Source organism: Penicillium daleae (assembly GCF_028827525.1).
Source record: "Penicillium daleae strain IBT 16125 chromosome Unknown utg000007l_segment0_segment0, whole genome shotgun sequence".
NCBI lineage: Eukaryota > Fungi > Ascomycota > Eurotiomycetes > Eurotiales > Aspergillaceae > Penicillium > Penicillium daleae.
In genome coordinates, this window is record NW_026623155.1 from 3,709,031 (window position 1) to 3,736,465 (window position 27,435).

Consider the following 27,435-nt stretch of genomic DNA (forward strand, 5'->3'; position numbering starts at 1 on the left):
TTAACTCCGTTATGGCAGCATATCAGGCCCATCCCCAGAATGCCAAGACTTACGCCTTCCAAATTTGGTTAAGCTTCAGATGTAAATCGACAATCCAGTAGCATATCGCACATTGAACCTCGAGTTCCCCCACATAGTTCACTGGAATATCCAAAACTTGACTTACAAACTAGCCCCCAAATTGGACCATGCCCTTGAAGGTATCCTTAGAAAGTGACCACGATTCCACGAAGGCATTCTTGATGGGGCGAAACTAGGCCATCAAATAAGGCGGAATTTAGAAGCTTAGAACCGGCCGCATTTAGGGCCTATTCAAAACCCGAAACCCCACCTTGCGTCTTCAGGCCAGCGTCGATCAACAAAGCTTGTTCATCATTGTGGCCAGCTAGTGAGATTGAATCATTACTTTCAAGGCACAGTAATCAGAGATCGCCTAACAGCCACGCTAAAATGGGTCACACGGTCTTTACAACTTTATTCTGTGAACGGATCGATTGTATACAAATGGCCAAGACCTGCTCCTACCTCTTTTGAGAATTCTAGCTTGGATACCCCCTTAAAATAGAGTAATGGCCGGAGTTAGGAAATGTATGGGCTGAGTTACCTGGGCCTTCGTCCCAGCTTTCACATAAAAGATCGATATGCCGAACGCTTCTTGAAATATTTAAGCAGATTCACGTAATTACTCCCGATGATTTCTGCAACGATGCCAGGAACAGTCGTCATTACAGGAGCCAACGGCTCTCTAGCACTTGGCTTCGTCGAGGCTCTTCTATCTGGGTATCCCCAACACACACTCATTGCTACCGTCCGAAACGCATCGCCAGAAAAAGACCCCAACACCGCAGAGCTTATGAAAATCATCTCCAAGTACCCGAAATCTCAGGTCATAGTGGAGGTTCTTGATCTCGGTCAGCTTGCTAGCGTGCGCAACTTTGCACAAAGATTAGCTGGACAGGTTCTTTCAAAGAAGATCCCCCGAATCTCAGCCATAGTTTGCAATGCTGCTACCTTGTCCCTGGAAGCTGGACAGAAGTTCACATCTGACGGTTACGAGGCAACCTTCCAAGTCTGCCATTTGTCGCACTATCTGTTGGTCCTGAAGCTACTTGAGAGCATGAACCCGACATCGGGGCGCATCGTGATGCTGGGATCAATCACTCATTATCCAGAGAAATCAAATCCGGTATCATCACTGAGCCCATGCTTTCCTGAGAATCTTGAAGAACTGGTCAAGCCAACGCCTGATCCTCAATCACTCGTCCACGATAGGGGATTCCAAAGATATGGAACAGCAAAGCTCGCAAACGTGACATTTGCTCTTGATCTCAACGAAAGGCTGAAGAGGGTATGCAATGCTTTACATGTACGCAGAAGTATTTCCGCTGACTCTTCTTTAGGACCCCAGACTTTCAAACGTGACTGTGACAGCCATGGACCCCGGTGGCCTTCCAGCTTCAAGAGCTCAAGCAGAGCAGAAGAAATCTACCAAGCGAATTATGGCAACAATCAAAATTCTGATGCCAATTCTCAAGCACGTGACGACGGCGTTTCGAACAACTGAAGATGCAGGCCGAGAACTTGTCACGGTCAGCGTCGATCCCACATTCCAGGGGAAGAGGGGCTATCTTGTAGGCCAAAAAGAAGACACCCCAGCAGCAGTTAGCAAAAATGTCAAAATGCAGGAAAACCTTTGGGCGGCGTGTTGGAGATGGTCTGGAATGAAGCCGGAAGAAACGATTCTGCAAGATTATGCTCGTGGACTTTGAGCGGATATCCATATGCAATTCTGAAATGAAAGACTATTCCAATATCGAATTTAGACCAAGTAGGGTGGGAAGAGTAATTAATAATCAGATTCTATTCAAATATATCTTTATGTGAGTTTATGATAGCCCGTAAGATCATAGTTTCACCAGTCCAAGGTGTTGGCCTGTGACTGGCTGTTAAGAACGCCGCGCGCTTAGGTACCTGAAATAGAAGCTATACTGATCCACTTGAAACAAGATTTAGTACTCATTACCTTCGTGCGAAATACTTGACTGGGTGATTAGGCGGATTCACTATGTTCCTGTTTCATCTTTTGTTTGATCAGCACGGGAGATGCCCCCGAGGCGTAGAACTGCGCGCTAATTCGTTCCTATGTTTAGTGTCAAAGTATGAGGGTCAAGCGCCAGACTCGAACCGCGTCATATCCAACGGCGGCTAGAGAGTAACGAGGTAGAAGTTAACAAGTAATCGCCTCCCAGGTTGGAATTGTGTTGCTTGGGTAAAGGAGGCCCTGGAAACGCTTGAAGTCGACAAGGAGGCATTAGGGACGAGCGTCCTCACCTGGGATCAAGTGGGTTATTGTCAACGGAAGAAAGACCAGCACCGTTTCGATGGCCAGGGCAACTTTGACGTGACGAAAGTCCCAACGTACGACCTGATGGAGGGGCGAGAGATCACGGCATGAGCGATGGAGGTAGAGAAGAATTCATATCTCAAAAGCGTCTTTGGCGAATTTGTTCCATTTCGAGCTCTTTAGGCATTGGATCAAGGACCTTATCAATCTCGTTAACCCAGAAAGAGTTTTGAGGGTTAACTTGGTATGCAGTTGTGTACTCCCAATAAGACGGATACCAGCCAGTCGTTTCCCAGTCAACAATTCCCACAATGTCATCATCGCGAACAAGAATATTGAGACTACTCAGATCGCCATGAGTGAATTTCAAAGGCCACGTGCTATCTTGCTGTTTGATCAAGTTCTGGACATCAGAGTCTAGCCTTGGATCAAAATCCACACCCATACGTAGACGCCGGTGAAAGTCCTGAAGAGTATCAAATGGCCCAAAGTAGGAAGGACCTGAAATTCGGCAGTCATACAATTTTCCACCATCAACGGATGCAACACCCATATTGTCTGGCGGCCGAAGCTCCCGCATTTCGAGAATCATCGCTTTTAGTTGCAATAGAAGCTTCGCCTTGGACTCCTCACCCCGTTTAGCCCAGCCTCTAGCTATCATATCTCCCTTGATCCTCTCCATCAAGATGTAGGTCTGGTCGGAATGGTTGAATGCGCAGATAACCTTGGGAACAGGGATAGAGGTATTTTCCGATATAAAGTGCATAGTTGAGGCTTCCGATAATTGCATGTGGGGGCCGTATTTGACACAAATTTTATCTGTCAACATGAGGACACTCCCCTCATATTTTCGAAAGCGCTTCAGGAGTTTGATGGCTAGGAGTGTCGAGAACCGACGAAACGCTGTGGCGTTGAACGGCTTCGAGGCGCTTACAGAAGTAGCCAGTGGAGACGCAGAAGAGGGGCCTTTTTGATGCGGCAACATTGCGAGTGGCCCACAGCTCAGGATATGAAAATGGATCAAATGCCTAGCCGTAGTTCCCGACAACAATCAAAGAGGCGAATGAGTTGAGAGTTATTCGGAAAGGCATACTCCTAACGCCACAAAAACGAGAATAAGAAACGAGTGGTTGAAGGGACAGGGAAGGCGAAAGGAGGTCAGGGTGAGGTCTGGCTTGGGGCGTTGGCACTAAACTAGAAGAGGAAAGAACCGCTTGAGGAAAACAGGTCCTCCTTCTGCCTCAGATTTTGTTCTCTGAATTGTCGACATCCAATTAACCATTTAATTGCGGAGCGTAGCAAAGTATATTACTTCCTGAGTAAATGGCGTGTAGGGGTGAAATTTCGAGAGTTGCGCTACTTTACACGATCCCGATTGGTCAGTCTCATGCACGATTCTGTCACTCTGATTAGTCGTAAAGGTTCCCAGTAACTGACCTGCAAGCAAACATTGGTGGCCTCAAATTGATGGCCGGGCATCACAGTTGCCAGGCCGTATATGATTGAGCTTCAAAGGGGGGGGTCTCCGAGGGTCTCCCCGGATTCAGTTGTATAAAAACCCTCTATCTTTTCAATTACGTAGAAATGAATATAGAATATACTATATAGCCTATCGTGTATACGATGTAGCGCTACGCTCCGCACTTTTGGGTGCCCCTTATGGGGTGGTGCCTTTGGAAACCTAGTACTAGCCAATACGATTTGCTTCTTTTCCATCTAATGGAAGCTTGATAAAAGCTTTTTTAGGCTCCCTGGAAAGTTGTGGTCTACTAGGTCGCGTGCCTTTCCAAAGGAAGCAATATAGTTCAGCCATAGACAATCTCAATCGAGTGCAACTTTCAGCACATTTTACACGCATATTTTTAATGGATCATGACACAAGGGAGCTGATGAATGCTACTTTACCTACCCCCTTCGAAAGATGAAGGTCGATATACGTGATTATCATTTTGTCTCATTTGGGGGTATGGCTCCGTATTTTATTTATGTTTTGGAAGCATTATTTAGTCATCAGGTAGATACCAGCAGGAAAAAGAAGACAACGTGGAGAATTGAATATGAATATATCTCTAATATTTCCCAATTTGACAAAATCCAAAGCCTTCCTTCCCCTTAGGGTAAGCTTGAGATTGCGGGGTCAATTATCCAGTTACCGGGCACTTTTTTTGACTTCCGGTCATCATTGCTTACTTTTGTAGGAGGAACGGCTGATAAATCTGGCATGAGATTGTTAATATCTAAGGTACCTAGTGTAGCCTGTCAAGTTTCCATTAGTCTCATTTCAGACATAACCTTCTTTCAACAACAACAGTCTCAGCTTCATCCTCACGCACTGAAAGTCAGCATCGAAATGGAATCTCCCAAGACAGCAATTGTCACAGGTATCTGATAAAATTCATCCCTTCATGAACGCAGACTGACAGTGATTATAGGTGGTGCCGATGGCTTTGGAGCAGCTATCGTAGACAGATTCAGTCAAGAGGGGTGGAAAGTCATTTTGATTGATCTGAATAAATCCGGTGGACAGGCGAAAGCTCAGGGCGATCCTAACTTGCAGTATGTTTTCGGTGATGTATCAAAGCAAGAGACGTGGGAGGCCGTATTGGAGATCATTCGAAACGACTACCAAAGAGTAGATCTCATCGTGAACAATGCAGGTATATATCTTCAGTTTTGTGGTTGGAGTTAATTAACACGCTCACACCGTTTTTTAGGAATTACGCACGATCCATCTGTATGGCCTTACCAAAGTGGCAGTCAGCAATCTCTAACATGGACTGTAGCCACTCCACACAAAGTCCGTGGATGAATACGAGAAGATCTTCAATGTGAACGTCAAGGTAAGTCATTCTATCTTCCGTTTTTGCATTAAATGCTTACTAGATGCTACTCAGCCGATCTTCCTCAGCGCCTTCATTTTCGCTCCATTTATGCTGGAACAAGGCCATGGTGTCTTCATAAACATCACAAGGTATCTTTATTTAGTGCAGCAACCGTACAAGCAGCTAATCACACATGCTTTCAGCACTGGCTTCACCCGGCCGCGACCGGGGTTCGCGATTTACAATGCGTCAAAAGCGGCGGTCACGGTATTCATCGAGGTGGTCCCGCGTGATAGACTTTGAAGCTAACAACAGCTCTAAAGGGGTTCACTAAAACACTGGCGCTCGAATACGCTCCAGTAATCCGCTTCAATTGCATTGCTCCCGCGGTTGGAAATACTTCAATGTCGGTCAAATTCAGGATAAGTCCTGATCCGCCTTAATTTTGTGAGAGAATCAATTGCTGATAAGAATTAGGTTGAAAAATTCCATCGGAAATGATACTGACTCCGCTCAGAAACTTCAGACGGTTGTGGAATCTATACCAATGAAGAGGGTTACGCAACCTCAAGACGTGGCAAATGCAGCCTGGTATTTGGGTTCAGATGAGAGCTCATTTGTTACCGGTACAACCTTGGAAGTAGATGGAGGGAGAGGTGTGTAGAATCGTGTATTTAAAATTACGGAGGCTACACATTCATAACACATGAAATAGTGCAGAAGATGTAGAGCTACCCTGTATTTTCAATCACCTTTTTAGAAGTTACATTGAAACGATTCACCGCAACGCCAGAAAACGATAAACTCGGTGCTAAACGGCTACTCCTGACGCTACATAAAGTGTCTTGTTTACCAAATCTTAATGATCACAATCTGTTTCCACCCAGTATTTCCCATCAAGCCTTGTTCCTTAAGTACTCATACAGGCATACTTGCTTAGGAATTTATTCATCGTTCACTCATAGCACTTACTGTAGACAAGTAGGGATATCGTTATGACCCGTCTGACACATTGTCCTAATATTATAGCCAATATCTACAAAATATGGAATGTCGGTCTGTAAGGCGCTAGACTGCATTAGAGCTAAATTTCCAATTAATTAGGAGAAAATGAAAGAAAGAACGGAAGTAGTCCTCAAATAAGCTATGGAGACCAGAAGGACAAATAGTATACGCTGGCCCTAGAGGAAAACCGCCCGAACTTCCGCAGAGGTAATTTCGATCTTTTATGAAGTATTCATACATGATTCATAAACCAAAAACTTTCTCAGTGAAAAAGAGAAGTTTACATCCAAGGCGAACACTTAAAGGGTAAACCAAGAGCAATTAAATTTTGAGGATTGGTACTTGATTCAAGAGGGGAGACATGATCTTGATTTTTGGCTATTTTTCATTCTGATTATCCTCTTGTCGACATTTGGGAAGCAAATCGTATTAAAAGAGATAGGATGGTGAAACCAGAACTGGTGTTTAGGGAAGCATAGAAACACTGCCTGGTCGTACCCAAAAGAGATCCACGGGCTTGATGAACGATCCTGATCATCAATTTTTATCCGGTTGAGCCAGTGACAGAAATCTCATCCCGACTCGCCGTAGCCAAACCACTGCCTCCTAAATCCATGCCCACCTTTCTATCACCCGCAGGTAGTTTCCACCCATTTAAGGTTCGATTACATAGCTGGAGCGCTGCCATTGGCTGATAGTATGGAACCTTGTCATAAGAAGTGCTACCTACTGTAGTATATTAAGCGAAGGCAGGGTAAACGCGATTTTCGGCCAATTCAGCCACAGTTCCCTCCAGTTGCCCCATAATCAAGAAATCAAGAAATCAAATTGTCATCCCGATGCACGCTTGATAATTGGGTAGGTCGGCATATTTTATTTGTAACGGTAGAACCATTTGCAATAGTCTTCCAGTGTATCCCGTTACCGGAGGACTATGGACGAACACCGCTCATCAACTCATCAACTTCGGCAGAGCGTCAGGTTTTATAAACACAGAAATGAACTAAGGAAATAGGAATATTGATAAGAGATGCACGACAGCCTAAAGATCAGGATATGCGATCAGGTTGCTCAGGGAGCTACGCCCGTGACTCGCGCAGGGCCAGTTCTACTGTCACCTAGATTAAGTATGATCAACGAGCTATATCTTCCCACCTGTATGTTGTTAGCTTAAAAATCCTGAAAAGGCCACTGAGAGTACTAACGACGCTTAAGTCCACATTGAGTAGCGAGCTCATTCCACGATCTCATACCGCGACCTGCCCAGTGATCAGGCACCCTTACTGACATTAGCAGAGCGAAGTGGCATTTAAGGGGGTGAATCTCACGAAGAACGCGTGTCGAACATGTCTGTATGGAAAACTTCCATTGATACCCAGCCAGAGTATCCCATATCAAGAATAGTCTTGGCAACCAGTACAGCAGGCAAAGTTCCACCGTAATTCTCTTCACAAGGAAAAATCCGACAATTTCTGGACTGAGTCATGAATTTTGGCTGGTTCAAGTCTTTCCGTGGATACCCCCGTTGCTTTGGGTCCGCAACAGTGGCATCGCTAAGCTGTAGATATACGATTCGAGAAGGGTCGACCGTTCGTTTCAACTCCTCCAGGCTATGTCGGAGACGCTGCAAACCATCTGGTCGGATGGGTGAATTAACATTGAAAGGGTCGCCTGCCTCCTTTGAGGCTATGTGGAATGTATCAAGGCAGTGGCCAACGTTTGGGAGGTTGACCAGGTCGAGTATCTCCTGGATATGCTGCCAGGTGTTCTTGTGAATACCCCATGAAGGTGCTTCGTAGGCCACACGTAAGTTATACTTTTGCGCCAAAAGCCCAAGTCTTCGCATATTTTCAGCAATCTTCTTTGGTTCAGAAGTGATCTTGGATTCTTGGAGGGGATAAAGGGCCGAGCAAATCTTGGTATTATCAGCACAATTCGCCTCAAATTTGACAATGTGTACTGACCTGAAGAATCGGAATGTGCATAATCCGACACAGTTGACACCATAAATCTGCCTCTACCAGACGTTCTTCCACGTCCCGAGCCTCCACAAGTCCATCATATGCACCGAATGGATTCAATGCAATAAGAGAGAGTGACAGCGACGATGCTTTATTGAAGATATCCGAGGCTGCTGCTCGCAAACGATCCTCACGAGTCTCCAGAGATGAGAAGGTATCTGCATGCGCATCAACACATTCGAAGGCAACTTCGACTCCGTCGAAGCCGTTTGACTTGGCGACTTCGAGCTTTCGATGGATTGTATGACCTGCAGCCGATTTCCCTAGGGAGTTGGTGGCAATGGCTACTTTAACAGAAGGCATTGTGGGATGGAGGGCAATTCACGAAGGTACAAGGCAGAGTATCATTTCAAAAGATCTATTAAGACCTCAACCAGTCTCTGGCATTCGCGTGAGAGCTTGACACCCTCAACAGTGTCATGCCTGCAGATGTGGATACTGGCCGGCTACTTAATTTAATGGCCGGGTGGGGATGAGGATGTATTTGCCGAGGGTACGCAATTTGCTTACTCTTCGAATTTCTCCCCCTAAGCAGCAAATCTGCACATCTCATAGAGGTGAATGATAATGTCACGCCTTAAAGACTTTAAGCATCAATTTAAAAACAATTCATAGAGGAAAAGTGATTCAAAGTAGATTATTCGCTCGTCATGCAGCTCTGATTCCAGCTCTACTGGCTAGCCGTAGGACTCCAACCAACAGCTTGAGAAGTTTTCTAGGATTCGGTTGAACTTGATCTAACATTGACCGAGATCATGAATATTAAAATGTGGGAGAGGCTAGGCAAAATTGCGTCTCCTTCTATGAGACATCTTGGCTATTCTGGGGTCTCCATAAACTTTCGGCGACTCCAATGAAACTCCCAAATTTCCGGCAATGTTCCCCGCAAGAGACACGCCACCATGCGGAACTTTCCATCACCACCCACCACGCTGCGAGAAGACAACAGACCCATTTTCGCCTGACAACTGGATATGTTATCAGATTTTCATATCCTGCGGTTGTGTGACGCGTATGGAAAGCAGTCTTGAGCCATGGCGACAAGTTCCGAGCGACCGACGGCAAAGCAACAAGCCCATCAACCATCACCGACGGCAGCCTGCGAAGCATGTCGGAGGCTTAAAATGCGATGTATTCGGCCAAGTGCATCCTGTATAACAAAGGAGTCTAATGAGCCTTGTGAGCGCTGCAGACGCACCAACCGCACCTGCAATATTCCATCCCCGCGCCCGTTAGGTCGAAAGCGAGGGGCGGTTGGTCGATATCATGGATTCGAAAAAGCATATCGCAAGATGCAGGCAGAGCTGAAGAAGGCCCGCGTGTCGACGGATAAAGCTTCTGAGATTGCTAGTGTATCTCCGAGTCGAGATGAAGCCGAAATGCTTGATCTCCTATTATCAAACATGCACCAAAATGACCAAGGTCATATCGACTGGGAGGCGCCTACTGAAAACAGGAGGTCTGATCTCCAAAAGCCTCTGTCGCCCAGCTCAAGTACTGCCAATGCAAATGGGCCACCAGCCGTGGAGCCAAGTCAAAGCCCAAATGTGACTACTTCGCCCTATGCTCCTGAGACTATCGCCTCGCATATGAACTTGGAACCAGTTAGCAATCCACTGGCTCTGATGGCAGAAGCTGCCGGTGCCGCACAGGCACTAGAGACCCAAGTTGGCCCAACAGACGTATCGCCAGCCTCAAACTTTGAGTCTGTGCCTGGAGAGTCACCAGGAGAGGGCATAGGCCGATACCTACTTCACCGACCTGGGTACGTTTCCCTGGGGCTTCACCTGGATCGGAAGGTCCTCGAAAGTGGAATCGATGCATTATTCGCCCCTTCAACAGAATCCGACCGATACTCGAATTATTTTCGATCGCCTGATGCAAACCCTCCACGGGATATTGGCCCGGAGTTGGATCCAGTAGATCTTGGATTGGTGTCGATGGAAGAGGCACACGCCCTATTCCCAATGTTAGTATACCATGAAAAAAGGCTTCCGGGTAGCGTTACTAAATATCTCCAGCTATTTCTCCCGCCTTCATTTGATCAATGGGATTCTCGATCCTGTATTACATACACCTGACTACGTCCGCTCCCGTTCTTCCCTCTTATTCACCTGGATTCTTGCTCTTACCGCACAATTTGACCATGGCTCGGGCCATCTTGCTAAGAGGCTACGACTCCATGGAGAAAAACTGTCTCGACACGTTCATACCTGTGGTTATAAAACAGTGGAGATTGTCCAAGGGTACTATATCTCCCTTCTGTCGGCAACCCCTGCCAATACTTTATCTGAAGAACGATCATGGCTGTATACTATGTATGCCTTTGGAGTTGCAGCAGAGTTAGGACTTGATCAAGAGTGCCGAACACGCTATCATAAAGAGCCCGATTCCTGCGGTACCCAATCTCGGACGGCTGATGGTATGCAATCTCAACGCCTCCTCACCTTCGGAAATCGTGATACAACTATAGCCCAGAAGAATCCAGACACCCTTCAAAGTCGCTTCTTTGAAGATCAAGATTACCTTCAGCGACTGGCTCGCAATAGGGAGCGCACCTGGTTACGAATTCTACTGTGGGAACGCGCGAATAGTGCAGCTTGTGGCCGAATAAATGCCTTCCCTGAGACAGAGCTGACCTGCAATATCGAGAATTGGTGGGTGCACCCACTAGCCGACTCGACCGATAAACACACTTGTGCATTCATCCTTCTCCGCCGTCACCTAGCGACTCTTCAGAGCGAGATCAGACGGCAAGCGAATATACCGCACTCGGACCCTCACTGGGTGCGCGATCTTGTTAACAAAGTCTTCGAGCCATGGCGAACGACCTGGCTGCCATCTCCAAATGCTATCTTACCCCAGCCTGAAGAGCTACCAAACCTCTACCTCTATTATGTCTATATTCACAACCGGTTGTGGACGCTGTCCTCCGCACTCAACATCTCTGCCGAAAATGACCGGGATCTAGATGTAGTTCGCGAGGATTGCTTTGATGCCGCGATACACTGTTGCGAGGTTGCTGTGCGTGACCTCCCAACGGTTGGAGAACCAATGTACTGCATGCTTTCTCCAACATGGGCGATGATTTCATATGCTGCAGTACTAGCTCTCAAGCTCTTTCCACATCTGCATGGGTTGCGACCGGGGTACGAGGTTGAACTACTTGCATTGCTCGCACAAGTTGCATTACAATTGAAACGCGCTGGAACTACGCCTTCTCATCGATTTGGGATTGCTGCGCTACTTGGCCAGCATTTGCTGGTTATACTGCGAGCAAGGGCATCTTTACTGAAGGATGGTGTTCCCATTCCCGAGGTACAATCAGTTGCACCTCAATTTAGCGATGGACATAACTCCGATCCGAGCTACCATTTGGGGAGGTTGCCCAACAGCACTAGCTCGATGGAGATATTGCCGGATACGCAGGTGGATAACCCCCTGGTGTCCACCTATGACCCATTTTTGACGACAGCTACCATAAGCACCGATACAGACCTTGGTGAGGAAGGATTCACGGATATCTTGCGAGAAATATTTGGTCCGGGCTTTGGTGATGTATTCTGAGAATAAATCGATTTTGTTCCACAAATATACACTCAAGTACACGAGCCAATTCAAAGAATCACCATTTATGTCTATGGATACCAATTTAGGCGAGAATATTCTGTAGTAGACACATGGTCGTACCGTTAGAGATTGCTCCTTCTCACTTCACCCCGGAGCACTTTGTTCACGAAGAATGGATCCTCTCGAAGAGGTCTTCCCAAACCGATCATGTCGATATCACCGTGCTCAACCGCTTCGGACATTCGATGACTATCTCTCCAGCCCCCAGTTGTTCCGATCACGGCTCTCGACTTGTTACGAATTAGCGCTAAACTTTTAGAAGATTCAAAGGAAAGAATTCAATGACTTACCAACACTTTTTTCATCTCTTGTGCCCATTCGATGAAATAGCTTTTGATGTCAGCGAGAAGTTTGTCTCGAGCATTAGAGCGCACATACCTTCCCCTTTCTTTCTGTGAGGGTCGCTCCGCAAGTTCCTTCATGATGTTTCCTCTCCACGCAGGGGAAGCATACGTTCCACCGGAAATATCGAAGAAGTCCACACCGGCATCCTCAAGCCACTTGATGACAACACACTGCTCAGCAAAGCTTGTACCTCCCTCGATGACTGTTTCAATTAGCTCTATATCTGGAATATATCATTATAATAAACTTACAGTCTTGGCAGTTGAGCTTAGCAGCAATAACGAATTTGTCGGACGGAAGCTTCTCTTTGATGGCATTCACAACCTCGAGGATGAAGCGGGCACGATTCTCTAGGCTTCCTCCATACTGCGAGAAGTTAGTATGGTCACATTAGACAAGATCAATCAACATACCTCATCAGTCCGTTTGTTGATCAATGGTGACAGGAACTGCTGCATGATGTATCCATGGCTGGCATGCAACTACCCATATCGGTTAGCTTCATAATCATTCCCAGAATAGACCACTCGGGTGTACTAGACATACAATGATCCCATCTGCGCCAGCCTTAGCTAGAACCTCAGCAGCCCAGACATAACGCCTCCTCAGATCCTCAATTTCTCCCTTTGTCAACGGGCTAGGCTTTCCATATGTCTTGTTCAAGCAAGGCGGCAACTGCTCACTCGAGGAGGACTTTGGGTTTGCATTCAAAAACTCGGGTACCTGCCGGCCAGGAAATTGCAGCTGCGGGAGAAAGAGTGCGCCTCGGGACTTTGCGGCTTGCACGGCAGGGCGGAAGGCCTCCACGGGGTCCCAGGGGTTGTTGATATCGAGGACGGCGTTGTTGTAATTTTCGAGGTTGTCGCGGTGAATCGGGATGTTACCGGTACAGATGAGGCCGGCTCCGCCCTCAGCAAGCTCTGCTGGCTGTTAGTTAAATTGTATTTGGTATATTTTGAGAATCGACTGTGCACATTCCTTGGTAGAGTTCTGCATAGCGCGGGAGAGGTTTGCCGCAGTTTTCAACGTTGTCTTCGTCGAAGGTTGCGGCGTATTCACTGAGAGGAGTCCGATAAAGGCGGTTCTTGATCACCTTTCCAGAAAGTTTTAGAGTAATAGGCTTACGTATTCTTAGCTATCGTCATTCATCTCGGTTAGACGATGGGAGAATATACCTGAGCCAAGGGCGCAATGTGAGCCATGGTGGAACTTGGAAGCTGTGCGAGACGGATGAAGTCAAACTGCCATTCAAATGAGCTTTGCCGTGCCCTTTCCTAGCTTATATTGTAGTCTCTCTTTTACTTCAACAGTTTAGATGCTTTTTCTCGCCTCTTGGCATCCGGTGTATTCATCTGCGCACCGGTTTGCGGGGTCAAATATCAAGTGGAGTATCGCTCAAAGTGGAGAACTTGCCCACGCACAGGCAAACTCAGTCATATTCACGACTTCGGCCAATTTTGGTCTCAGAAGTTAATTTTCCGTGTCTGTCATTCCATCTGCATTACCCCTTGACCGATCTTTCTGATCCCATGCGCAGCCTGTGGCTATTACGCGGGTGAGACGATATCATGAACAACTGCATTTTCATGCTAGAAAACAATTCTATTGCAAATTTAGATCTCTATAGGTTTGCAGCATTTTTGGGTTGAGTAATTGCCGCAACGGCCTCACTCACACCCTGCTCTTTCGGCAGCCTTTCTGTCCATAGGATTTGCTGCGCAACACATACTCGTACGAGCACTTCCGTACCCATAATAGTCTTCCATTCTGCCTTATTCGCTGCCTTTACAAGCCTCGTCTCCGGGGATGGCATATAACACATATCGACCAATAGACCTTTCTCAGCCTTCTCAAAGACCCTTTCGCAGATTTGCCAGCAAATAACCTCCCCTGGCTCAGATGGTGGATAATCTGGGATTGTGCTCACCATGATCGTCGGGGCAGGAAGTGACTGGGCGGTTGCGACATCGGAGATGTATCGGAGCTGAATACCAGGCATTGCTGCAGTAAAGTGCTTCACGATGTCGTCCACCTCTGACTTGAGTCGATTGGCAATGTAGATCTCTGATGGTGAGAACCACTTCCACAACGCATATATAGCACTTCGTGCAGCTCCTCCCCCTCCAATCACCATTGCGGGTCTGCCATTTGCGGTAGAGATAGCAGTAGGATCATACTGCACAACGGCCTCACGGATCCCCACACAGTCTGTGTTTGTGCCAATGTAACGACGTTTTCCAGAGGGGTCGAGGCGGATGAAGGACGTATTGACTGCGCCAATTACTTGAGCTGCCTCGGTCAAATCATCCAACAGCCTCCCAAAGGTGACCTTGTTTGGCATTGTTATAGAGACCCCTATCGTTTCCAGACTAGCAAGCTTGTTTTGAAACTTGTCTTTTTCGGTTGTCTGAACTAGATGGAAGTTCCATGACGCACCCGAGGATCGGAAGAGTATGCCATGGAGGAGGGGTGACAGTGACTTGGAGATATGACTGCCAAAGAGGTAGGCATTGTAAGGCGATGAAAGAGATGACGAGGTCAGAGGCGAGGCGCCATACTGAAAAGATTCCTGCAAAACATCCATTCTCAAAATTGATGAATATCTGAGAGGAGTAGTAGAGCGCAGGTAGGCCATTGAATTGAAGAGGAGGTTTGAGTTCTGTTAAGAGTTGCGGGGTTGCTCCGGTCAATTATTTATGCACCGGCATGTTCCGTGAATACTTCACGGATTTAGTCAGAAGGAAAAGGCTAGATAGAGGTCATATAAATGAAGAAGTTTTTTCCGAGATTAGGTGAATTTATCGTACATCATGGCTTCAACAAGTGAAAAAGTTACAATTGCTCTCGTTGGGGGAGGCACAATCGCGCCTCTCCATGCACAGTATCTTCTCTCATCTCCTAATTGCGCTCTGGTCGCTCTAATCGACCCTTTTCCTCCTGGTCAAAATTTGGCGTTACAGCTCGGAGTACCCTATTTCGCATCAATACAGGATCTCTTAAGATCTTCTTCTCGAAATCCTGATGCATACATAATCTGTGTCCCATCGAGTCTTCACGTCCAGGTGACCGAAGATATTCTCAAGAGGGCTTCCCCCAAAGCAATCCTCGTGGAGAAGCCATTCTCTACAGACTCGGAGTCCGGGGAACGGCTTGTTCAGCTTGCTCGGCAAAAGTCTTGTCAACTTCTTGTTGGTCACCACCGTCGTTTCCACCCGTCCGTGGCGCGTGCTCGTCAGGTCATTGAGAGAGGTGAAATCGGTGAGATTACGGCAATATCTGGATTCTGGACAGCCAAAAAGAATGATGGCTATTTTACTTTCGCTGACTGGCGCTCTTCTCGTTCCGCTGGCGGGGGTCCTATCTGGACCAATTTTGTCCACGACATCGATGTATTGCACTACTTGACAGGCACAAGGGTGGCTCGAGTGTGGGCAATTGAGACTGTTAGTCACCGGTCACATACACACACATCAAGAGATGATCTGGTAGAAGAAGGAGCAGCAATTATGCTTCAGTTTACAAGTGGAGTGGTGGGTACGTTCATTGTTAGCGACAACGTATCCAGCCCATTTGGGTGGGAGGCGGCAACAGGCGATAATCCACTTTACCCACCAGCGCCTGTGAAAGTTGATTCCTATAGGATCTTCGGGACAGATGGGGCTTTGACAGAGCCTGATGGTACTCTATGGAAGTACGATGCTGAGATCGCGACAAAATCAGGGAAAGAACTCGGCTGGAATGTACCCATGCGAAGAGAACAATTAGAGTCTTCGGATGAGATCCCATTCCAACAGCAAGCAGAGCATCTGGCTGAGGTTGTTAGAGGAGAAGCCAGTCCACGTTGTTCAGGAGAGGATGGATTGAATGCTGTGAGAGTTTGCGAAGCGGTGATTGCCGCGCTGAAGGCAAAGGATGGTCTCCCAGTCAATCTGTAATCAAAGAGAGCCCTTGATAAAGAGAATTTGAAGTCTTCTTTCTGAGAAATTTCTTTGTATATACGGTGGAGAATATCTGCATCCAAGAACGGATAATAATTGCTCTTGGTATTTGCTCTTCTTCAGTTTCAAAATCGTGAAAAGTCAAAATATGACAAGTTATATTGAGTCGAATAAAAGAGAAAAGTTATAACTAAATACACATCAGCATTTTCTCTTTTAAAATGTCTTTCTCAATTTATTTTAGATCGTATCCCTAGAGCTTTGGATTGTCACTCTGGATCACCCAGTAGTTATCGACCACAAAAGTATTTATAAATCAAATTTTCAACGTTCTACAGCTTTGAACTCTATGTACACACGGATAACATCCACGGCCTCAATTTGGAACCGAATATGATAAGCTGTGTTCCTTCTTGTTTACCTGAGTTTCAGCATCTCGTTCATTCTAAGTGCGAAACGTGATATTATCGCCGATTCCAGTCTAGTGTCGATTCGTAATTGGAACTACGTCACTACGCAGCATAGTAAAACCCAGGTGACAGGTTCTTTTGGTTACGGGAAGTGGGCCGTGTTTATTTTGGCAGGGAGTAATAATGCCATAATAGTCCGAGGAAAACAAACCATTGTGCCCCATGGATGGAGAATTGGAGATGGAGTCGGGATCCGACAGATGTGACGATGACAAATCAGAGCTCATCAGAACTAAGAGCGGCTGTCGGCAAAGCCTGTCCAGTGGCGGCTACATCCGCCGTTATAATGCGATCATTGAAGATCGTATCGAGACTGAGGGGTAACTTGGCCAGGGATACTATCAGCTGCTCTCTCTCATGCCTTGGCCTGTCCGAACTTCCCCGAGCTTTCTCATTGGGTTACGCGTATTGTCACCCACGAGTGGTCGCACATCTTGCTATACTCGCGAATTTATTTACAAGATTTGATTTTGGCGCATAACTTTGTAGTGCCTACACCGATATGACATGGTAAGAGGATAGCAACGCATTTGCGGAAGCTCCCTTCAACGCAAGGCCACATTCTGAAAATCCCGTAACAGCCGTCAACATAAGATGCACAGACTGATACTTTGTTTTTTACGCAATAGTAACAGATGTATCCTTTCAAGTACATATTGGAAGCGGATAAACCCCCGGATTTTATCCGGATAATTGGGCTGCACGGGGTCTAATCTTCCTGGACCCACTGTCGGTGCGTTTGGTGCGGAGTCAAAGGCTGAGGGCCATGGAGAACAGCGTGACTCTGACCAGGGTATATAATAAACAGGGATTTACTGTTAGCGTTTAGCTCGATATTAAGACTAAACACAGTCATATACTTGGAGCAGGCACAGTTCCCGTCGCTTGGCAGCTAATGAACATGCCCTCTTCAAATGCGGACCAGTTCCACCTCACCGAGGAACAGAAGCAGCATTGGCTAGAGCATGGGTTCATCAAGGTAGAAGGATGCTTTTCCCGCGAGGCTGCCGAACAGTTCACCTCATCGCTATGGACTCGGTTGGGAGCTTCTCCCGACGACAAATCCACGTGGCCCGCTGAGAGGCTGAACATGCCAGGCCACACTTCTGTACGTGTCGAGGAATTTGCACCGAAGGCATGGCATGTCATGTGCGAGCTCGTTGGCGGCGAAGATAGGATGGCGGACTGGTGCAAAATGTGGAGGGACAATTGGATTGTCAACCTCGGAAAGCCAGAGTTTCAACCCACAGACCCGCTGGACTTTCGCACGCTTGATGGCTGGCATAATGACGGAGACTGGTTTGTGCATTTTCTGGACAGTGGAGAGCAGGCACTCCTAGTCATCCCTCTCTTCAGTGACATTGAGCCAAAGGGTGGTGGCACGGTTATTTGCACGGATGGAATCGGCCTGGTGGCAAAGAAATTGGTATATTGTCCGCCCCTACTCTTTGCCCCGCACGGGTACTGAGACTCAGTATGCTTCGATCAAGATATGGAAGGTGTACTAACGCATAGGTAATACAGTATGAGCATCCAGGCGGAACTACACCGTTCCTCGCGCCCAACGGCACTCCGGACATCCAAGGTCCGAATCGCCGCACTCTATGGATGAAGTGGGTCAGCGACCCGGAGGCCACACGCCAAGAATCTTTCCACGAAGCGACTGGCAAGGTCGGCGATGTGTATTTCCTACACCCATTGATGCTTCACTCTGCCTCGCGAAACCTCCTCCAAGCCGTGCGTGTTATCACGAATCCCCCCGTTGCACTCAAGGGACCCTTCAACTTCAACCGTTCGGATCCCAAGGAATACAGTCTCGTGGAACAAAAGACTCTTCGAGACCTAGGTAGGGCCGGTGGTTTGCCCGAGTGGAAGATTACAGCTCCGCGTGAGTTACTCTCACCACAACGGGTGAAGGTACGTTTTCCTACATGTCCAGCCTCCTTGCCATTTGATACCTGTGTCTGGGGAAGACGACATGACTGTGACCGATGACTTCTGTTAACCATATCATACAGAATCAGGAAGAGATGAAACGTGTTGAGCTCGAGCGAATGGCGAAAGCGGCTGTGCCGATCACACAGTTAGCGATAGCAACGCAGGTAGACCAGTATTATCCGTCATGATCTAGAACTTCTGGATATTAGAGGATGGACTGTAAGTTGGTAAGTAGATTGGGACGATCATGGTCCATTTTGCCATGCTGGGAGGTTGCGGGTCAGCATTTCATTCTATTGGGTAAATTCGTACCGTTACCTATTCATCTCGGAACCATACGACAATAGCTTGAGGTCTCTCAAACGGACGAATATCCTCGAATAGGCTACCACGCCGGCTGAGAGAGGGCAGGAATCGGTTGAATTACATAGCCAGCGCTACCATCAGGTCATCCACAATAGATTTCACATCGATTAAGGCAATTAATATATGGGGTTCGATACCAGCCAACCACTTGACTATCTACTCGGGATATATCAATAGTATTATTGATCGATAGCGCGAGGAGAGCGTGGCGCCAGAAATGAAATGATAAGTGTAGAAAACGTATGTGTATGTAGTCTGGGTATGTAATTAAGCATCAAGGCAGGAAATTACTATATACGGCAGGAGGGTAGGTACCGGATCGAACCACGCACAGGTGCTGCCAGTATTGCCCCGTTACCTGTTGTGGTGTAATCACGACCCCTCTTCCACCCCAGCCACTCGGTCAATGCCTCTTCACCACCCTCACCGGGCTGTAAGATCTCTACATTCCATCCAGATTCACCAATTGGCAAAGCCGGTGTGTCGGTTAACGTCACACCCGGCCTCAGCTCATAGCCACTAGCCTCCAGTTCCCCCTGAGTTAAAACCGGAGTGGCACAGGCATCACTTCCATCAAAGATCTTCTCCCACTCTTTCCGCGTCTTCTGTCTAAAGCGCTTCTCAAATGCGGCTTTAATATTGGGCCATCTTGCACGATTCTCTCGATCCTTCACCCACTCCTCATTTTCCAGACCAAGTCCCTTCACCAGTTGATCAAAGAATTGCGGCTCTAATCCGGCGACGGCGAAGTATTTTCCATCATCTTTACATTCATAGACATAGTAGTATGGGCATCCTCCATCGGAAAGATTGTGTCCCCGGGGCTCGTCCCATTGGCCGGGGATTTTAATCGAGATGCGCGGCATAGTTGCAAGGTAACTCGCTCCATCTGCCATATTCGATTCCACGACCTGTCCTTTCCCCGTCCTGGAACGGGCAAAAAGGGCTAACATGATTCCTGTGAAACACATATGTCCTCCTGCCGCGAAATCCCCAAGTATATTTCCTGGTGGAAGTGGTGGGAGGGGACGGTTGTGTGGGGGAACTTGTGCCGAGGAACCAAGCATTGACAGAACACCTGATACGGCCAGATAATTGATGTCGTGGCCTGCCATATTGGCATATTTGCCATCTCGTCTGAACCCAGTCAATCTAGCCACGATCAAGCGAGGGTTGACTTTCAGCAGTATTTCGGTCGGACTCAGGCCGAGTTTCTCCAAGACACCCGGCCGAAATGGGTCGATAAGGACGTCGGCGCGTTTGACGAGACAAAGAAAGAGATCTTTGCCTCCGGGAGACTTCAGGTCGATCTTGATTGAGGACTTGTTTCGAATTAAAACGTCGGGACTTGGCTGATGAGGTTGTTTGACGCGGTCAACCCGGATCACACTGGCGCCGTTGTCGGCTAGCATCATTCCTGTGAAGGGGCCGGGGGCCAGACCGGCCAGCTCGAGGACGTGAATACCGTCGAGTGCGGGCATTTTGTCTATGTCGTGCAGAAGGCTGCACAGGCCAGGTAGACAAATTTGGGGATAATTGTGACAAAGATCAAAAGAATCAAGATTTGATTGTACGAATGAAAGCCCTTAATGCATTGTAGCCTAGGGTAATCTCCAAATTGTTATTGTATCAAATTTTGCACTTTGAACTCAGTCATAAGGATACACTTGACCGGAGTTTAGATTTAGCAACCGCATTGCGGAGAATAAGTCAACCTAGTCATAGTTCCGAATGTCCGTTCCCAGCAATCTAAAATTCCGAAAGCTTGGCTCACTTGATCTTTACTTGGATCCAATCAGCAAAGGTATTTTCATATGAATCTAACTGTAGTCGAAAATTGAAACATTGCATCCAATTCCATGAAGAGATATTCTTCGCCCATACAGAGTGACCCCATGATGGACCCCTCGCCGATCCAAAAGCACATCGAAGTTATCCCCCTCTCAAATTCTCAACCAGATGTATTCCGCAATCAGAATAAGCTGTGGCGACCTGGCTCACGCGGAATCTTTGGAGGCATAGCCATTGCTCAGAGTCTCCGCTCAGCACAATTGACTGTCCCGGCAGAATTTGACGCACATTCCATGCATTGTTCATTTGTGTTTGCAGGCAATGCTGAAGAAATGATTACATATCACGTGGAGCGAGTGCGAGATGGGAGAAGCTTTTGTACGAGATTTGTTCGTGCGATTCAGGGCAATCGCCCGATTTTTCTTGCAACAATTAGTTTTACCATGCCACAAACAGTGGGTGTATCTCATAGCCTAGCACATTCGACAGCGCCACCAGCGATTATGCTGCATCAGGATGAAGAAGTCCCTGATTCAAGTGAATTCCGTGAGATTTCAGCCGAGACTCCGTATCTCAATAAAAGTGCGGGCGTACTCAGGGGAGCATCACATAATCCTCAGGATAAACGGGTCCATCAATGGATCCGAGCACGAGGAGAAGTTTCTGTCCAGCAGGGTGACCCTATCCATGTAGCTGCGTTGGCTTTCATGTCAGATAGCTACTTTCTAGCGGCAGTACCACACTCTCATGAAATCTGGGATTTTATTCAAGCACCAGTCACCGAATTCTATCCCACCAAACGAGATCTCTTTACCTCGCCCGAGACTCATACGGCGATTCACCGGCCCCATTTCGAAGTTGAACATCGTAGTGGTGCAATTTCTACTCCAAGGGTTGCCACGATGGTCAGCTTGGACCACACAATTTACTTCCACGACGTGAAGAGGCTTCGGGTGGATGAGTGGTTGTTATCGGAGGTACAGACTAGCTGGGCAGCCAATGGGAGGGGGTTGATTCATCAGAAGATGTGGACCAAAGATGGAATGCTTGTAGCAACTTGCATCCAGGAGGTTAGCAATCTCGTCCTCTACATGTCTTACTTGACTTACTGACCATTTCAGGGAATTATGAGACTAGAAAATGAATTTCCCAAGAGTCAGCTTTAAAGAAATAAAGCTTCCAGATAGCCAGAATTTCCATTATCATTCGTCAATTTCTATCCGCCCGTTCTAGCCCTCCAAATACATCCGTTATCGCCATGACAGAGTACCGAAAGAGCCAAGTCTCTCCGTAAAACCCGCTTATACTGCCTAAGTAGATTCTTCAATTTCCTGCACGTTTGGCTTCTCTTCGACAACGTGGTTGAGGCGGTGGAGAACGGCTTCATCCTTAGCGAAAAGTGCATCGACCTCTTCAAGTGTTTTGTTGGTCGGCTGTAAACAGTTAGTCCTGTCTTGTCAAAAATACTGTGACAACTCACATCAGGGCACATGAAGTACACGAAGAGGAAAGCGATGGCGTTGAAAATAAGTGGCCAAATCCAGATTTTCGCCCCAATAGTCTCAAACGCAATGCCTCCTGCAAAGACTGTGAGAAAAGTAAACAGCCACACTCCAAGAAGTCCGGCTGCAGATCCAATATGTCGATAACGAAGAGGGGCAATCTATTGAAATAACGTCAGTCACTCGTGAGTCCGTACTTCTATCCGAAGATTGTATACATACCTCTGGCCCGTAAAGCCATGGACAACCCACCCATCCCCATCCATAAAAGAACATATAAGGGAACATTATCATCGCTGCAGCCCATTGCGTCGAGACAGTCTTGTGCTGGAGGGTATTCAAGACCACGAAAATGAGCATGCAGCATGTCTCTATACACGCGGTCCACATCATAATCCGGCGACGACCGATTCGCTCAATGGTGACCACGCACAACACCGAACCAACCCATTGCACAGTCAAAGACAGAGCCGCCAACAAAGACGCGAGGAAGTCCGACAGACCGACATTCGTAAATATGAGCGTCATGTAGTAGACCAACATATTGATCCCCATTGACTGCTGAATGGCGAGAATCAGGAAAGAAATTCGCACTCGTCGTCCGACACGGAGTGGAGTGTTGTCCCAGATAAGACTCAGGAGGGTCAAGCGGTTACTAGATTCTTCTTCGACGTGGAAGTTCTCCATGATGGTTTGTTTCACGACTTGGATTTCCGGAACGTTGCCGTGATTGGTGACGCCCTTGCGGTAGACGCCGAAGATTCGGGAGAGGGTTTTGTCGCCCTCGGGGATGTTATCGCGGGCATAGTACCACCGAGGGGTGTCTGGTAGGAAGACCATTGATACGCCGGAAAGAACAGCAAATATAGTTTGGAAGGCGATCGGCATGCGCTGATACGTGATGTTAGTTATGATCAAAACGATTCGGAAGTGACTGGACTAGATGCATACCCATGAGATTTGGTTCGTCATCCGAGTAAAACCAAATGTTATCCAGTAGGATAGGGCAACGCCAAATAGCAAGGACGAGCAGTTTATGGCAACCTCGGGTCCACGTCCTCGCGCTTCGACACTCATTTCAGACTGCGGACGTTAGTGGGAGGAGACAAGAGGGTCACTGAGTACATACCATGTACATCGGCACATTGCAAGTGATGAACTGCAAACTCATTAGATTAAGAAAGAAAAATCGTAGCTGGTTTGACCTGACTCACTGCAATACCAAATCCCTGTACGCTGATTAGCTACGCGCAGCAAAACAGTGGAATGGATAACTTACACAAAGAACTCGAGCCACGATAATCTGGGGAACCGAGAACGATGCTGCTTGTATAACGCCGCCAACCGCAATAAACGCATTCCCGATAATGATGCACCTACGTCGACCAAGAGGCATTCCAATGAGCATGACGACGCATGACATGAATGCCGCTGCCAGGGTATACGAGGACGCAATCATGGGAATCGTCTCCGTTCCCGTTGGATTCTAGTAATGTCAGAAACTAATACCAGCGAAAGATTCAAGTGAACTCTCACCCCAATGGCATTTTGAAATGGCTTCGTCTCTTGTACGCCGCCGAGAACGCCTGCTTGGTAGCCCTCGATCAGAAAACCCTATCAATGGTCAGCGATTGTGTTGTTAATTGGTTCACAGTGAGCGACCATACCACAGAGCAACTGAACCGAGCAAGGCGACGCAGTGCCTTGCCTTGAATATGCTCTTCAAACATGATGATCCCGATACAATGGCTGCAATATGCAATATGCAATATCAAAGCACGACACTGGATCAATGTGTATACATCTCCAGTCCACTCGGCCTGCCTTTAAATCAGCCCCCTTCGCAATACATAAAATGCGGGGGTCAGATCTCCCCGGAGTTGGTGCCCCAATGAACCTAATTCACTAGTCATGTAAGTCACTGCAGTTTGAAGTTGGGGACAAAGTCGATCTGATTGGTAGCTTTGAGACTCGGAGAGTTATTCTGATGACCGGGTCAGATCCGGGGTTTAGTTTTGGTGTGGGGTAGCGGGAGTCGCATCAGTCCAGAACCAGCTGGGTATGTAGGCTTGGGGAATATAGTCCGAGTCAATGAGACCGTTGATGTATGCCTCCTAAAGCGTGTTGCGGTGTGGGTATTGACAACCATACGTATGGGTGGCTGGTTGGAGTGATGAGATATCTATCAAATGAGGCGAGCGGATGGGTGAGAATCACGTCGGATTTCAATTGGAAGGAAATGGATGAGAATACACTTCTGTTTGATCGGGAAAAAATGCTGACCCGATAGATTAAGTTCACTTTGTTCAAGTCGAGTCCACACATTCTCTGGGGATGTCTTAACCCCCTAGTACAATCAACGACAGGCCGCCAGGCCCTTCCTCTACTTAAAGTGTGAACGGCACAGATGCTGCAAACTTGATGCAGGATCAAATGAAAGACTAATAATAAGAAAAGACAATGTCTTTCGAGATACAATGGTTAGCCTGATATAAGACACGAGAGGTATCAGCATTTCCGCATCGACACAACAATTGTTAACAAGTCAGGCTATTAAACCAGACATGGGTAGAATACTGCACATGTGAAATGGAGTAATAGCAAATCCTGCATTCTCTCACAATATATCTCCTTCTTAATAATACCGCCCCAGCTAGCTATACATTGCGGGAGGCATCCAGAAAGAATCTGTACACAAAACGCCTCAACCCAGAATCCAGCACACATAAGAAGAGAAGAAACACCCCATCCCAAAACGCCAATGGGTATCATAAAAAAGACGTCACATAAACGCAGAACAACTGCGAATGCCACCCCAAACAGCCCTCAACCAAGAAGTCGTCGTCGATCACGTAACAACCCCCAGGTTAAGGTTGGAACCGCAGTCTAAACTGACGACCTCTCCGCTCCTCACGAACCGTATACAAGAACCGCGCAATAGACTCTTGTTCAGACAAGCCCGCGCTGTTAAAGTGCTTCCGTACAACGAGCGCAAACTGGTCTTTGCTCACGCGGTCTTGGCCGACGATGCGGTGCAGAGAGGAAGAGGACTCGGCGTCTTGTGTGGTTGTGCCATTGCGCTCACGGGTAGACGAGCGGGAGGATTGGGCGCGGCGGGCTGCGAGAGCTGTTGGGGAGCGGAGGCCGACGCCTTGGGAGAGGATGAGGCGGGAGTAATCGGTTGAGAAGGCGGAGGGGGTGGGGAGTTTGTGGACGTGACGGTAGGCGTGGAGGATGTCGAGGGGGAGATCAGACCAGGGGACCTAGTGAGAGGAGAGGGTTTATTTGTTAGCGAGGGGTTTGTTTGCTTGAGGCATTGAATGTGGCTTTCTTCTTTCTTTGCTTCTGACGTCGTTGCTTTCCGGGCGAGGTTTCTCTCCTTTTCCCTTCGAAGCTTTTGTTTGGTGCTGTACGTACCCTGGGCTGTTCTTCGATGGGTTGCTCGGTGGTTAAGGGTGCACTTGTCACGGAGGCCTTTTCCTTAGCTGCAGTGCCAGTCTTTCGACTCTTTGGCGCGCTGGTCTTGAGCTCTCGCGTACCGCTGGAGGCTTCGGACCTCGAGTCGTCGACGATAGCGGCGGTGCGCTGGCGCGGGGGTGCCATGGTGTGAAGGGCCCGCTGGAAAGCGTGGAATAGGTACTCAGGGTGTCAATGGATACTTGAGAGGAATTGGACAGGAGCAATGCCGTGCTCGATGGCTGTAGTGAGCTAGGAAGCTGATCGCAGCGCACTGAACTCAGGCAGATTCTCCGCTTTTCGGGGCGGAGGCAGACGGCAGAACGGCCTGGTCCGCGTTTGGTGCGGCCGGACATTGCTCCGAGGTAGAGATCATAGCTGACAGGAGAGGATAAGAGTCATGAGAGAGGGGGGGAGAGCTAGATCAGGCCATATAGAAAGGAGATTGTGAATTGAGAAGTTGGATAAGCTTGTGTATAGAATATAGATGTGTTGCGAGTATGACTTGGACACTGGCTTTTTTGCAGTGCATACGTCACAGGAAGCAAGTGCCAGCGCTTTGCGAGTATGTACATACAACGCACTTCATGTACAACTTTGGCGAGATAGAGCCCCTCCACAGCCTTACGGAGTAGGGCACCACCAGGTCCCGCAAAGAAAAAAAAAACCACACCGCTTGATGCGGAGAAGAGGACAAGGAAACCTCCGCCCATCGGCTAAGGGAATAAGAGATTTTGTAGTGGGGGACCGTCGAACCACCGCAACCGCCTGTATCCGAGTGGGGGAGGCTTTCCGCTCGAGGATATACCAGTCTTCGCAATTAAGGAAAGTAAGACGAACATGATACTGTGGTATCTACTGTAAGTAGCAGGTCCGAAGTGAACCAAGCGGGATTGGTAGGCTGCTTTTTCGTCCTTCCAGGGGCAAACCCGCGGGTGGCCACCGAGCCTCGAGCCTCGGAAGAATCTCGGGAACAGTCAGACTGGGCCAGCGACCGGGAGAGCTGAAAATCCGAGCCAGAGCCAGAGAGGAACTAGTCAACTCCCCGAGTCCCCAAGTGTGGAGATGAAAGCGCAGAGAGCAAAAAGAGCCACACAGGGTCGCGCTCACGAGCACGCCAGCAGCCCGAGAGTCGGCATTCCCGTGCCGAGTTGAGTCGCCGAGTGTTGCCGGGCCCGCGGCTCGGAATATCTCCAAGTCTCCAACCTTCAAAAGTGGAGGAGAAAGAAAAAAAAAATTCTGGCCTTGCGGAAGAACCCCGTGGGCGTTAGGTAAACCTGCTTGAAAAGGCTTCACCGGTTGGCTCCTTTTTGGCGTCGCGATTGCTTATTACAGTACTTGCTCCGATAACGATGAAAATTTGCATACTCCAACACTACGACTGTACACTATGGCCACTGTATAGTAGGACCAACGCGCCACGAGAGATCTACAAGAACTGGGACTGCGATCCGTGGATGGCCTGTTCCTGACGACAACCGGATGAAGACTCCTGGGTAATCACAGGCTTCTCTGCGGATGAGTACTCCAGACTGGTCAGCCTCCACCATCATCGTGGAGACTGAAAGAAAAAAAAAGCCACACTAAGCCCCGCAACCATACCAGAATGGCACAATTGCCCCTCGACTGTTACCTTCCGACTTTTTCCGACCAGACCGGCCAACTTGCATTGCGACCTTGATCCCAGCCCTATACCTAGTATTAGTGTAGTATTTACTAGTATATGGAGTGCAGTACGTAGATGGGCCGGTGTGTAGTGTGTACCTGCAGTAGCGAGGGTTCGAGCTAGACTAGAGAGAGTGACCTC

At 47.9% G+C, this 27,435-nt stretch overlaps 13 protein-coding genes across 13 annotated transcripts; 6 read left to right on the forward strand and 7 right to left on the reverse strand.

Moving 5' to 3' along the window:
- Positions 1-706: 706 nt before the first annotated feature.
- On the forward strand, positions 707-1,769 carry N7458_008526 (short chain dehydrogenase/reductase SDR; the record flags this gene model as incomplete). The annotated part of the gene is made up of 2 exons (XM_056911908.1): positions 707-1,348; positions 1,401-1,769. 2 exons carry the CDS (start codon positions 707-709, stop codon positions 1,767-1,769), a joined length of 1,011 nt encoding a protein of 336 aa, XP_056764734.1.
- A 714-nt stretch (positions 1,770-2,483) lies between these two features.
- N7458_008527 (aminoglycoside phosphotransferase family protein) lies at positions 2,484-3,329 on the reverse strand (the record flags this gene model as incomplete). Its single annotated transcript, XM_056911909.1, has 1 exon — positions 2,484-3,329. The coding sequence occupies one exon, from the start codon at positions 3,327-3,329 to the stop codon at positions 2,484-2,486; it is 846 nt and encodes a 281-aa protein (XP_056764735.1).
- A 1,365-nt stretch (positions 3,330-4,694) lies between these two features.
- N7458_008528 (uncharacterized protein) lies at positions 4,695-5,895 on the forward strand (the record flags this gene model as incomplete). Its single annotated transcript, XM_056911910.1, has 9 exons — positions 4,695-4,725; positions 4,777-5,001; positions 5,059-5,078; positions 5,128-5,184; positions 5,239-5,315; positions 5,370-5,433; positions 5,490-5,572; positions 5,644-5,822; positions 5,882-5,895. The coding sequence occupies 9 exons, from the start codon at positions 4,695-4,697 to the stop codon at positions 5,893-5,895; spliced, it is 750 nt and encodes a 249-aa protein (XP_056764736.1).
- Positions 5,896-7,371: 1,476 nt separating this feature from the next.
- Positions 7,372-8,495, reverse strand: N7458_008529 (sugar phosphate isomerase/epimerase family protein; the record flags this gene model as incomplete). The annotated part of the gene is made up of 3 exons (XM_056911911.1): positions 7,372-7,450; positions 7,500-8,086; positions 8,136-8,495. The coding sequence occupies 3 exons, from the start codon at positions 8,493-8,495 to the stop codon at positions 7,372-7,374; spliced, it is 1,026 nt and encodes a 341-aa protein (XP_056764737.1).
- Positions 8,496-9,484: 989 nt separating this feature from the next.
- Positions 9,485-11,759, forward strand: N7458_008530 (fungal specific transcription factor domain-containing protein; the record flags this gene model as incomplete). The annotated part of the gene is made up of 2 exons (XM_056911912.1): positions 9,485-10,161; positions 10,214-11,759. The coding sequence occupies 2 exons, from the start codon at positions 9,485-9,487 to the stop codon at positions 11,757-11,759; spliced, it is 2,223 nt and encodes a 740-aa protein (XP_056764738.1).
- Positions 11,760-11,884: 125 nt separating this feature from the next.
- On the reverse strand, positions 11,885-13,369 carry N7458_008531 (uncharacterized protein; the record flags this gene model as incomplete). Its single annotated transcript, XM_056911913.1, has 8 exons — positions 11,885-12,052; positions 12,113-12,152; positions 12,201-12,369; positions 12,419-12,533; positions 12,581-12,649; positions 12,714-13,085; positions 13,135-13,287; positions 13,343-13,369. 8 exons carry the CDS (start codon positions 13,367-13,369, stop codon positions 11,885-11,887), a joined length of 1,113 nt encoding a protein of 370 aa, XP_056764739.1.
- Positions 13,370-13,788: 419 nt separating this feature from the next.
- Positions 13,789-14,751, reverse strand: N7458_008532 (shikimate dehydrogenase family protein; the record flags this gene model as incomplete). The annotated part of the gene is made up of 1 exon (XM_056911914.1): positions 13,789-14,751. The coding sequence occupies one exon, from the start codon at positions 14,749-14,751 to the stop codon at positions 13,789-13,791; it is 963 nt and encodes a 320-aa protein (XP_056764740.1).
- Positions 14,752-14,977: 226 nt separating this feature from the next.
- N7458_008533 (Gfo/Idh/MocA family protein) lies at positions 14,978-16,102 on the forward strand (the record flags this gene model as incomplete). Its single annotated transcript, XM_056911915.1, has 1 exon — positions 14,978-16,102. The coding sequence occupies one exon, from the start codon at positions 14,978-14,980 to the stop codon at positions 16,100-16,102; it is 1,125 nt and encodes a 374-aa protein (XP_056764741.1).
- A 1,374-nt stretch (positions 16,103-17,476) lies between these two features.
- N7458_008534 (uncharacterized protein) lies at positions 17,477-18,701 on the forward strand (the record flags this gene model as incomplete). Its single annotated transcript, XM_056911916.1, has 3 exons — positions 17,477-18,001; positions 18,100-18,492; positions 18,594-18,701. The coding sequence occupies 3 exons, from the start codon at positions 17,477-17,479 to the stop codon at positions 18,699-18,701; spliced, it is 1,026 nt and encodes a 341-aa protein (XP_056764742.1).
- A 468-nt stretch (positions 18,702-19,169) lies between these two features.
- Positions 19,170-20,360, reverse strand: N7458_008535 (CaiB/BaiF CoA transferase family protein; the record flags this gene model as incomplete). Its single annotated transcript, XM_056911917.1, has 1 exon — positions 19,170-20,360. The coding sequence occupies one exon, from the start codon at positions 20,358-20,360 to the stop codon at positions 19,170-19,172; it is 1,191 nt and encodes a 396-aa protein (XP_056764743.1).
- Positions 20,361-20,774: 414 nt separating this feature from the next.
- Positions 20,775-21,782, forward strand: N7458_008536 (acyl-CoA thioesterase; the record flags this gene model as incomplete). Its single annotated transcript, XM_056911918.1, has 1 exon — positions 20,775-21,782. One exon carries the CDS (start codon positions 20,775-20,777, stop codon positions 21,780-21,782), a length of 1,008 nt encoding a protein of 335 aa, XP_056764744.1.
- Positions 21,783-21,980: 198 nt separating this feature from the next.
- On the reverse strand, positions 21,981-23,902 carry N7458_008537 (uncharacterized protein; the record flags this gene model as incomplete). Its single annotated transcript, XM_056911919.1, has 9 exons — positions 21,981-22,103; positions 22,151-22,333; positions 22,395-23,063; positions 23,124-23,255; positions 23,302-23,331; positions 23,387-23,401; positions 23,452-23,658; positions 23,709-23,786; positions 23,840-23,902. 9 exons carry the CDS (start codon positions 23,900-23,902, stop codon positions 21,981-21,983), a joined length of 1,500 nt encoding a protein of 499 aa, XP_056764745.1.
- Positions 23,903-25,039: 1,137 nt separating this feature from the next.
- N7458_008538 (uncharacterized protein) lies at positions 25,040-25,775 on the reverse strand (the record flags this gene model as incomplete). The annotated part of the gene is made up of 2 exons (XM_056911920.1): positions 25,040-25,435; positions 25,590-25,775. The coding sequence occupies 2 exons, from the start codon at positions 25,773-25,775 to the stop codon at positions 25,040-25,042; spliced, it is 582 nt and encodes a 193-aa protein (XP_056764746.1).
- Between the last annotated feature and the right edge of the window lie 1,660 nt (positions 25,776-27,435).